The 11,889-nt window shown below is 44.4% G+C and overlaps 1 protein-coding gene across 1 annotated transcript in view; it reads right to left on the bottom strand.

Annotated features, from left to right (window-relative positions):
- Positions 1–10,830, bottom strand: part of LOC112067883 (lysine-specific demethylase 7A) — a 25,290-nt gene extending 14,460 nt beyond the window's left edge. The window contains exon 1 of the mRNA XM_070436453.1: positions 10,715–10,830. Within this exon, the coding sequence (XP_070292554.1) occupies positions 10,715–10,812 (98 nt within the window). The 5' untranslated portion in view covers positions 10,813–10,830. The remainder of the gene's footprint in view (positions 1–10,714) is intronic.
- Positions 10,831–11,889: the final 1,059 nt, after the last annotated feature.

Here is an 11,889-nt window from a genome sequence, read left to right as displayed (position 1 = left end):
ATACACTCATTAGTATTTGGGCTGAGCAATGGCCTATAAATTCTCTATCACTTGGGTCAAACATTTCAGATAGCCTTCCACAAGCTTCCCACAATAAATTGGCGTGAATTTTGGCCCATTCCTCCTGACAGAGCTTGGTGTAACGGAGTCAGGTTTGTAGGCCTCTTTGCTTGCCGCACGCTTTTCAGTTTTGGCCCACAAATTTTCTATAGGATTGAGGTCAGGCTTCTGTGTGATGGCCACTCCAATACTTGACTTTCTTGTCCTTAAGAAATTTTGCCACAACTTTGAAGTATGCTTGGGGTTCATTGTCCATTTGGAAAGACCATTTGCGACCAAGCTTTAACCTTCCTGACTGAGGTCTTAAGATGTTGCTTCAATATATCCACATAATTGTCCATCCTCATGATGCCATCTATTTTTTGAAGTGCACCAGTCCCTCCGCTCAGCAAAGCACCCCCACAACAAGATGCTGCCACCCCCGTGCTTCACGGTTGGGATGGTGTTCTTCGGCTGCAAGCCTCCCCCTTTTTCCTCCAAACATAACGATGGCATATGGCCAAACAGTTCTGTTGTTTCATCAGACAGAGACATTTCTCCAAAAAGTATGATCTTTGTCCCCATGTGCAGTTGCAAAACCGTATAGTCTGGCTTTTTATGGCGGTTTGGAGCAGTGGCTTCTTCCTTGCTGAGTGCCTTTCAGGTTTATGTCGATATAGGACTGTTGTTACTGTGGATATAGATATACTTTTGTATCTGTTCCTCCAGCATCTTCACAAGGTCTTTTGCGGTTGTTCTTGGGATTGATTTGCATTTTTCGCCACCAAAGTACGTTCATCTCTAGGAGACAGAACGTGTCTCCTTCCTGAGCGGTATATGACGGCTGGCGTGGTCCCATGGTGTTTATACTTGCGTACTATTGTTTGTACAGAGAACGTGGTACCTTCAGGCGTTTGGAAATTGCTCCCAAGGATGAACCAGACTTGTGGAGGTCTAACAATGTTTTTTCTGAGGTCTTGGCTGATTTCTTTTGATTTCCCATGATGTCAAGCAAAGAGGCACTGGTTTGAAGGTAGGCCTTGAAATACATCCACAGGTACACCTCCAATTGACTCAAATGATGCCAATTAGCCTATCAGAAGCTTGTGACATAAATTCCGAGAAATTTTCCAAGCTGTTTAAACTTCACTAGGGTAGGGGCAGCATTGAATTTTGGATGAAATGCATGCCCACAATTAAACTGCCTGCATCTCGGGCCCAGAAGATATGATCTGCATATAACTGGTAGATTTGGATAGAAAACACTTTAAAGTTTCCAAAACTGTAAAATAGTGTCTGTGAGTATAACAGAACTGAATTTGGGCAGGCCGAAAACCTGAGAAAAATCAATTCAGGAAGTCATTTTTTTTTGTTTGGTTTTCTAGTTTTCTATTCAATGCCATTACAGTATCCATTGACTTAGGACTCAAATTGCAGTTTCTATGCCGTCCACTAGATGTCAACAGTCTTTAGAAATTGTTTCAGGCTTGTATTCTGAAAAATGAAGAAGTAAGAGCAGGTCTGAATGAGTGGACCCTAAAGTGTCACAGAGCTTTTCTATCCACGCGACCGAGAGAGTGGTTTCTTGTTTACCTTTTAAATTGACGGCGTTATTGTCCGGTTGAAATATTATCGACCTGAGGTTTGAATATAAACATGTTTGACATGTTTCTATGAACTTTACGGATACAATTTTGATTTTTTTGTTCTTCCTGTTTTGACTGCGTTGAGCCTGTGGATACTGAAGAAAACGCGAAAAAAACTGAGGTTTTTGGATATAAAGAGACTTTATCGACCAAAAGGAACATTTATTGAGTAAATGAATGTCTGCTGAGTGCAAACCATATGAAGATCAAAGGTAAGGGATTAATTTTATCTCTATTTCTGACATGTGTAAATGTTCTACTTGGCTGGCTACTGGTTGTAATGATTTGTCTAGTGGGCTATGTTCTCAAATAATGTAAGGTATGCTTTCGCCGTAAAGCATTTTTTAAATCTGACACCGTGGTTGGATTCACAAGAAGTTCATCTTTAAACCTATGTAAAATATGTTTTGTTTTCTGAATTTTTATTAATGAGTATTTCTGTATTTGAATTTGGCACCCAGCAGTTTCACTGGCTGTTGAAGAGGTGGGACGCTACACCGTCTCACGTGCCCAAGAGAGGTTAAAGGCACAGTCAACTTAGTGTATGTAAACTTCTGACCCACTGGAATTGTGATACAGTGAATTAGAAGTGAAATAATCTGTCTGTAAACAATTGTTGGAAGAATTACTTGTGTCATGCACAAAGTAGACGTCCTAACCGACTTGCCAAAACTATAGTTTGTTAACAAGAAATTTGTGGAGGGTTGAAAAACAAATTTTAGTGACTCCAACCTAAGTGTATGTAAACTTCCGACTTCAACTATAAAGAGACAGACAGACCATGATAGCCTGGTCCCAATATTTGGCGTCACATTGACCATAGAGGGTTGGCAAGTCAGTACAAACAAATCTGGGACCAGGCTAGCGCCATGGTGTTTTCCCTTTCAAATCCATAAATCAACTGACGGGACAGGAGACTTCTCTCCAGGATCATAACACCAGAGAAGCTGTTGTGGAAACAGGCTCTCTCTCACTGATATCCCCATCCATGGTTCCAGGGCCCATGCTCTGGACAGCTTGAGGGATTGAGAGGGTTTTGTACACAAAGGAGTCAGTCCACTGCATGAAATCATTTACTTTGTCTGGGAGGGGGGGGGGGGGGACTCCTACTTACATGATTTAAAGCCTTTGGGAAAAGGTCACATACAAGTTCTCTCACTGGGTCATCCTTTGGACCAGACTTGAGACTTACGAGACAGAAAAGATATCATGGTTTTGCTAAACTGACACCCTGCTCTGACAGTCTGTGTGGCTGTGGATAGTGTGTATAGGAGGAGCAGAGAGAGGCCATAGAGAGGTTAGAGGTAAAACTAGAGCCAGAAACACTACGGAGTGTACGTGGAAGACGACCTCAGGTGACCTTTTGGTTCCTCATTTTTTTAACCTGTTGGGGCTGGAGGGCGAATTGGAAAAACTGGAAAATATGCGCACATTTTCAAACGGCCTTTTAATCAATTTCTGATCTTACAATATGCAATATGGTTAAGAGTATTGGATAGAAAAGAGTCTCAAGTTTCTAAAAAACGTTTTTAATTTTTTCTCTGAGTGGAACACAAGTCCTTTGGCAGCACTTTCCCCGACCAGGAAGTAAAATGCAAGATGTTTATGCTCGCTTCAACACTCTCTGCCTATACATGGTCATGCCACTTATTGACCCGGAACACACCTTGTACGCCTTCCTCTGGGTGTCAAGAGTACGTCAGAGGAGAAATCATGCGTTTATCTTGTTCTGACGTGAAATAAGACCTATTTCTTTGCAATGACCGTCAATTTCAGGAAGTCAGAAGCGTGCGACTTGGGAGAGATCATTGTTGTTTTGCTGCCGTTTCGGATGTGAACTATCTCCAGCTCGGGATTTGATTTGATAAATGAGACCATGTCATCGTAATGTATGTTTTTTCAAATAGTTTAAACAGATTATTTGAATTTTCGGGAGTTTTGCCGTGTACCGTAATGTTTCTTTTGTTTACGTTGGAGAGTTCCGTGCCACTCGACGAGTACCCATGCTAAATGAAGATGGAAAGTTGCCATTCTGAAGGATTGAACGACTCTTCTGGACTAAGGACAACTTGATCAACATTCTGATGAAAGATCAGCCAAAGTAAGACCAAATTTATAATGTTATTTCATATCTGTCGTGCATGTCAACTGGTCGCGCGCGCCCAGTTGTCTTGTCTGGCGTGGCTATGCTAATTTAGCGCTACATTTAGTTTTTCGATGTAAAACATTTAATAAATCGGAAATATATTGTCTGGAACACAAGAATCCTGTTTTTCAATTGCTGCACAGTATGTATTTCTCAGAAATGGTTTTATGAGAGTAATTAGGTATTGATGTTGGTGTCTGTAAATGTTATGCTGCTTTTCTGATTGCAGCTGAAATGTAATTTATGATTTATACCATAAATATACACATTTTTCAAAAAAAAAAAATGCTATACAATAAAATATGTTATCAGACTGTGATCTTATGAAGTTGTTTTCTTGGTTAGTGGCTATATATATCTTCATTTGGTCGAATTAGTGATAGCTAGTGACGGAGTAAAACCGATGCAGTTAGAAAAGTGCTCTCTTTTGCTGACGTGGTAGCTAATAGATTTACATATTTTGTCTTCCCTGTAAAACATTTTACAAATCGAACATGGGTGGTTAGATTCACAAGATGTCTGCCTTTCATATGCTGTATTGGACTTGTTAATGTGTAAAATTAAATATTTTTAAAAAAAGGTTTTTTTGAATTTGCCGCTCTGCCTTTTCAGTGGAATGTGGGAGGAGTGGCGCTAGCGGCACTCCAGCCCCAACAGTTTTAAAGGAGGTACGAAAAGTCAAGCAACCTTGAAGTTGGGAGGCGATCGGTTTTACTTGTCTAGAGGACAGTGGCGTTCTGCCAAGGAATAAGTTAGTTAGGGCAAGGAGATTTTCCCTGGGCCCTAACAATAACCTCTAGACCACTCTGGGCCAGACCTTTCCCATTGGCTCAACCATGTGTTTGTCTCAGTATCCCACAGAACTGCGACAGTGTCGACGCCACTCAAACCCCCACACCACCAAACCCCCGACCGCCCCACAACAGCCAGACCACAGGCAGCAACACAAACATTCCTCTGGTGCATACCAACGCTCTGTTCCATAAGAGAACGCTGAATAACACACAGAATCCTGTGAATAGGCTTTGAGTGTTGCCATTATGCGTGGATGCCCACCGATGCATGGAAAAGGGGAGAAAAACAGCAGGCAACATTTGTGTCACTGGGATATGGGAGGAATCTAAGACAGCACTTTTAAAAGAGCTTCTTCTCAAGTAAACAAAAAGATAAATCGTCTAAGCTAAACTTTAGTTTCAGCTGACAAGAGCATAAAGAGACAAATGTGGACTAATATCTTTTGCTGCTCTGACATGGATATTATGTAGCAGAAAACACAAAGGGCCCATTTCTTCATAGTGACAATCTGTTTTCTTGTAAAAACAAACTGAGTTTCTCTAGTAGCTAGTTTAAGAGGCTTGCGAGTTCATGAAGATGGCAAACAACTTTATGAATCTCAAGCAATTCCGCCTTCTTCCCGCTCTGCAGTCTTCCTCTCATTCAAATCTCCCTGCTCTGTGACTGGTCTTCAGTGGGTAAATTTAAATTAGTTTGGAGGTCCTGCTCTCTGAAGTTGGGAGTGACAAACAGTGGAATTCCTTTCAGTGTGAAAACAGAAAACACTGGGGGACTTGCTTAGGGTGGTAAATGACAGCCATTAAATTTCCAGCTCCCTCAGGTTCCTGGAGTTAGCCTGGAGGCTAGGTGCTGTGTGAGGACGTAGTAAAGGTTTCAATAGCAGAGAATGCCACTATTTTTACAGAGGGCCTGCCTAGGAGTGGACACAGTTCTAACCAGCCACTATCAGCGTTGATCAGAGTGGAAATTGCAGGAAATTGTAAAGGRAAACAAAGGCCAGCAGGAAGCGGCATAACACTTGAACTTTCTCTGGTGGTGTGTTGTTGCTGGTTAAGTCTCCTTAGCAATGGTGTTGTTGTTCAGCAGAATATTGATAGACAGCAGCTCACACTAACTGTAGAGCCAGCCTGAAGCCGTAACAGGTTGGGACTGGGAGTAATAACCGAGGTAAGCAAGAGAATCTTGCCTGATTTTAGGTAGGGATATGAGTAATATTTTTTTTCTTGTAACATTTTTGGGTACTTTTTACCCCTTTTTTAATCGTATCCAATTGGTAGTTACAGTCTTGTCCCATCGCTGCAACTCCCGTACGGACTCAGGAGAGGCGAAGGTCGAGAGCCATGCGTCCTCCGAAACACAACCCTGCCAAGCCGCACTGCTTCTTGACACACAGCTCGCTTAACCCGGAAGCCAGACGCACCAATGTGTCAGAGGAAACACCGTCCAACTGGCGACTGTGTCAGCGTGCAAGTGCCCGGCCCGCCACAGGAATCGCTAGAGCGCGACGGGTCAAGGACATTCCGGCCGGCCGGCCGGCCAAACCCTCCCCTAACCCGGACAATTGTGCGCCGTCTCATGGGTCTCCCGGTCTGGGCCAGCTTGAACCCGGATCTATAGTGAAGCCTCTAGCACTGCGATGCAGTGCCTTAATGGTCTCCCGAGTGTCGCAGCGGTCTAAGAGTTTTTCCTGGTCAGGTCATCGGAAAAAACTCAGGGCCACATTTATAGAAGATACAACGCTATAAACTCCTTCAGTGTCCTAACCCTACAGAGTGGCCTCCACAGTCCACCTCCACTCACTTCCTACGTCAGCAGCCAAGATGAGCTACAATGCAGCAGTGGGCTGGAATCTTGGCTCCTGAGTCCTGAGGTTGCTCAATGGCCTTGCTGGGGAGACTAGAATGAGTCACCGCGCCAATTATGTAACCCTGGGCCTGACATGAATTCTCCTGGCTGTCTGTCGGGGTAGGACATGCTAGAGCGAGCGCGACAGAGTGAGCGTGTGGCTGTGGGATTGAGCCGAGCCAAGCTGACCTCCTACACCTCCTCTGCCTGGTCATYTTGTGTAGCACCCGCGCAGCGCGGGCCGGCACGAGGGGGAAGCAGGGTACTGTGCCACCAGACTGATGCGGTTTCTTCCCTTGCGCAGTTATGACGGGTTGGGTGAGTCACTTGGAAACTGGAGGGCTGGGGAGTGTTGATGATGATGCAACTTGTGTAGCTACTTATCCTTGACTCCTTGAACTCAAATMAATCTCACTCTTTAAAAACTACTGAGGCTGCCCCATCGAAGACAACAAAACTATAAATCTGACTTAATTTAAGAGCTGTGTGGAAGACAAAACTTTGGTATTTAGTGTATAGTAATAAATCAAGTGACATCAKCCCTGGGGGAAATAAARCCCAATATGGGTCTGTGTGTGTCTGTCACTGTCTCACCACTCTACCAGAAACAATGCCAGCCCCCTGCCAATGGTGGGCAGACACCAACCTAGCAGCATGAGGTCAAACCAGAGAGATAGATTGAGGACTCATCTTTTTATCTGTGCCATTAAAGAATCTGTAACAGCATGGGCAGCACCATTGAGGCCATCTTCTTCTTCATTGGTTGATTGCTCCCACTCATAGGAATCCACACCAAGTTGACTACTTTAAAATGGTGGAAGCCCTCAATGGCAAAGTCCATGCTAAAATGGGTTATATCCATGATGAGTTCTCTATCTCTATGGGTCAAACATCCTGTTCTGAATCAGGAGAGCTGTCAACTCTCCCACCGCCATCCCTCTACACCCTCTGTTGTGGAGCTGCCTGCCTTCCTGTGTGACTGGGGTTATTCATTAGTCTATGTACTGTGAGGGGTTCATTGTGTCTCAATGATCAGCCGAGACACACAAAGGGTTGTAGGCGGGCTCAGCCATTACGTTAAGCACTTAATAACCCCCCTGCATAGGGCTCCAACCCGCCTACATTAGAGAACTGGCAGATAGCTAATGGATAATGGGGGAGAGGATGGGGAGGGGTGAGGGCAGTTAAACACACCTGCCTGGGTTCATTTAGACCCAAAGGGCACCTGACTCCTGCCTTTCCAAAGACTAGGATCCAAGTGGGCATAAAATCAGACCATTTGAACCCTCACTGAGAAAAGGAAAGGATACCCATCATATCAATGGGGTACAATGCACTGATGAAGGGCCTTAGTACACAACAACCTCTCCCCTCCATTAACCCACATCACTAAGCTTCTACAGACAGCTTAGGGTAGAAGGACTTCTCTGTAGGCAGCTGGAAAACAAAAGAGGATTTCTGCTTTGTTGTTTATGGGGCATTGTAGTCCCCCGGGGAAGGAGTGGAACAACTTCATTGTTTATGGTGCAGGTTGCATTGCCTTGAGGTTCTCATGTTGAACTGAGTTGTTTCTTCTAAGGCGGTGGGGGACTGGGTTTGTGTCTTCTCACACATGCTCTCAACATAGGCCTACGTCTCTTTAGTGAGCCTCATACACCTAGGCCATACACCTAGGCCTTCACAGTACACCCTCAGTCTCTGCCTCTCCCACTAGATCTGTCAACACATGATTACACTGGCTGACAAACTGGATTGGTCCTTAGTGCAGCAGAGCTTACTCTTCTAATATTCAAGCATGATATGTAGGCAAAGTAGATGTCAATCAGGCAGTGATGCAACTTGCCATGCTACTTTTCAGAGGGTTTCTGTCAGAGTGATAAAAGGAATGCACTCAGCTAAGTGTGGTTATCCTTAGTAAAATCCCACTTTCAACTCCTCATTGTATTTCCAAGAGAGCAAAACATTGGTCCATTCTCCCCATCAGCTGCAGAACAAATCTGAAGCAAAGTTCACCCTTGCATCATCATAAGCGAACCAACTAATATACCGTGACTCTRAACGACTGGAAATCAATACATGATGCTGTTTACCTCCTAATCAGCATTGATCAATCTGARAGTAATGTCATTGGCATACCCCAGAGACAAAGACCCCATAGAGTCCCACTAATGAATGTAAACATGACACTAACCATCATCTGAGGTCTGAGTCACACACACTAAAAACACAAGCTCTYCCACAAATTCAAATTCTCTCAACATTAAGGAGGACAGGGGGAGAGCATCCATCTCTCTTCAGTCTTTTCAGAGTGTAGGACATAATGATGGATGGTACATTGAAGTTGCCTCTGTGGAGCTACCATCAATCATTCCCCTGTGTCCCATCCAGTCTCTGCTGTCTCACCACTACCACACACTCTACCAGAACCAGACATGAACTGGGAGTCACACCCACGCAGCCTGGAGAGAGACGCAGGTCTGTGGGCTGCAACGTGAGCCACTGACGCCATACGGGGTTTGTTGTCATTCGTAATGCAATGGTTCAGCAGAGTGCCATCTCCACAGTCTCAGCAGAAGCATCCGCAGCACAGGCCTGCTCAGTGGATGTGAGGCTCTTTCACTGCACAGGCCCTATGCACATGCCTGTAGTGTACAGTGTGTTAGGCCATTAGGAAACTAGCAGGGCACTATTTCTGTCTTCTGCCCCCTACCTGGTCTATAGTCTACACCTTATAAACAACACAGAGCACTCTGGTTGGCTCCTCTGCCTAGTTCCGTTTGGGAGCCGTAAGCCATACTGGTGTATACGAGCATCCAGGGTTCAGTCACTGGTGAGAGAAAATAKATGCCCTCCCGGCCAGGCAGCTAGAAACAACCCCGGCTCACACTTGGGGAAGTATGTTGGTGTGCCGACAAGCGGGCACCAGGATTCCGGTGCAGGYATGGCAGCTTCTCTGCTTTCCACTACGTTTGCATACCATCCACAGCCAGAGGCATGCCACTTCCTTCTGGCGAGCCTGATGGGAAAGAATGGTAGAGAACCCTCTGGTTTTGGAGCAGAGCAGTGTCTACATGTGTTATTAGTCAATGGGAAAGCTCCAAAGTTTGTTCCTCTTCTTTTGGCACATGACACAGACAGTCTTCCCTGGCTCAGGCATCCCATCATTCTGGGCGTTGAGCTGTTGGCAGTCTACAGAGTGTAGTTACGCAATAGCTTTGCAATTTCCACACACGGCAAACTGCTATTGTAGTCATATTAGTTGTCTTTAATTTTCTCCTCAATACTCCTTTCTTCCACTAGGGGTATAACACATGTGCCCATTTTCGATGAAAGGGGGGATTTAAATACCCAACCTCGAGCTGTCAATCAAAAGCCCACAAATAACAACAATCATATTCTCTCATCTTAGGTTTATGGCCACTAACAAACGAGGTCACTCACTCAAATAGTAGGATTTGTGTAGTTTACCCCTAAAAATGTTGATCRTGCAAGAGGTCACTTAGCTAGTGAAGTGATGCCACCAATAACGTGCAAGAGATTGATGTTCCATTTCAATTGAATTCACAAAAGCGTGTGGCCTAAATTCTAAACTAGGAAAGTCCAGGGTCAGGTCAGGCTGTCACATGCACCAACATAGTCTGATTAATCAGGCTGTAATACACAATTATTGTATATTAGAGGCTGATTAAGCAGACTAGCATTAACCCAACTCAATAGTAAAGGATGACAAGCTGGATTAAAACCAGAACCCACGCCTTTAATCGATAACCAGGCAAGTTTGTTCTCAAATCAATTGGATAGGCTAAGCCTATAGGCTTCTATCAACAGACCAAATGTTTAAAGGGCTGGCTTTGATCACTGAGATTGACAACTCGTCACACACAAGCTTAGCTGGCTAGCTAACGGTAGCAAACTAGTAACGTTAGGCTAATTTATTTTGACAAACTGCTGTCGGCTAAGAGAACATTTAAACCTCCAGCACACACTATTAATATCCCAATAAGTAGAGTAAAATACTAACTCACAATATGTATAATGGAAATAAAARCACACTGGCTCGGTTTACTATTTTGTAAAGTTTAGCTAGCTCGAGGTGCCAATAGAGTGAGAGACCAGAGAAGACCCCGTTACACACAAATAGCAGTCACAACCGCATGACAATCCTCGCTTACTCCGAAGCACAGGCTGTTAGTTTAGTCGGTTAAATCGATTGCATGTGTCAAGGAATGTGTAATCTCCATACCTGCCATGAAACCAGTCGTTACAGAGGTCGCATTCGATCATAAACCGGCTCACATCATAAGACTGCCGGCAGACACAGTACAGCGGGGCCGCCGCCATCTTCCTACTGTCCCCAAACAACGCAGGAATAAAGTGGGGCGGGGATTTGGTTGGGTACGCGGAAAGAGTCGAGGGGAAACCCGATCATATGCGAAAGAAAGCATGGGAAAGCCATTGGGGCAAGCCTATCTCTGACGTCAATTTCCAAATTATTTATTTCCATCTGGTTACTCAGTGTAATAGCAAATACCTATACTTATAACATTGTGAATGATGTAAATAGTTGTTTTTTATTTAACTCGACAGTCATCATTGACCTATAAACAACAGTGATATGATGCAAACTGACACAACTTGGTCAAAGTGCCCAAGGCTGCACTCAGCAGGAAAAGCACTGCCATTGGTTTGGACTCATATGGCCTGGTTCAGAATACAGGAAGCGTGATCAACACAACAAAATGCTCTCCCTGCCTGGTATTTCTCACGGAGAGTGTCTGACGTGCTCTACGTGCTTTGTGGGTAGGGAATAGCAATAGGACTGCCGACCCGTTTGATCTGTGTGAGCTGACAGTGCCCATCCCCCCCATAAACCCATCTGTGCAGCTCTGCATAGTCAAGTAGGCTTAATGCATGCGGCACTGTGACTGCACCTATGGAAACATGCAGTTWTTTGCTGACTTTGGCATGTGCCTAATACTGTATTTATACTAGAAAACCATATATGAAGCCCTCCCAAGGAGAGACAATGATACTATTTAGCAGTTGATATTTCATAAAAATGCCAATAATTGTCGGATTTTAACATGTGTAAGTGTAACTGAGTTTGGATGTTTAAATAGCCTTGCTACAACTTGATTTGAGGGTGTTGCAGGGTGTTAAGGTCAAAGCCCATCAGTCATGATGGTGTGTATATGGCCTGTGGCATTCCCTGAGGTTTCATGACAGTTCCCTGTGGGGAGCCACTCTGCTTTAATGAGCTGTTGTTACCGTAGTCGGCGTGTCTGAATAAGCATCAGCCAGGCAGGACACTTCGCCTGCATTGGTTTATTTGAGCAGAATCGCATTAGTGGAAACCAAGACTGTTCTCAGGGCAGGGCTGGTTGGTGTTAGATATTTTATAGTTGCGTCAGGGACAAT

This window comes from Salvelinus sp. IW2-2015, linkage group LG3 (assembly GCF_002910315.2).
Source record: "Salvelinus sp. IW2-2015 linkage group LG3, ASM291031v2, whole genome shotgun sequence".
Lineage (NCBI taxonomy): Eukaryota > Metazoa > Chordata > Actinopteri > Salmoniformes > Salmonidae > Salvelinus > Salvelinus sp. IW2-2015.
The sequence above is the reverse complement of the archived record's forward strand: the minus strand, read 5'-3'. Positions and strand labels throughout refer to the sequence as shown.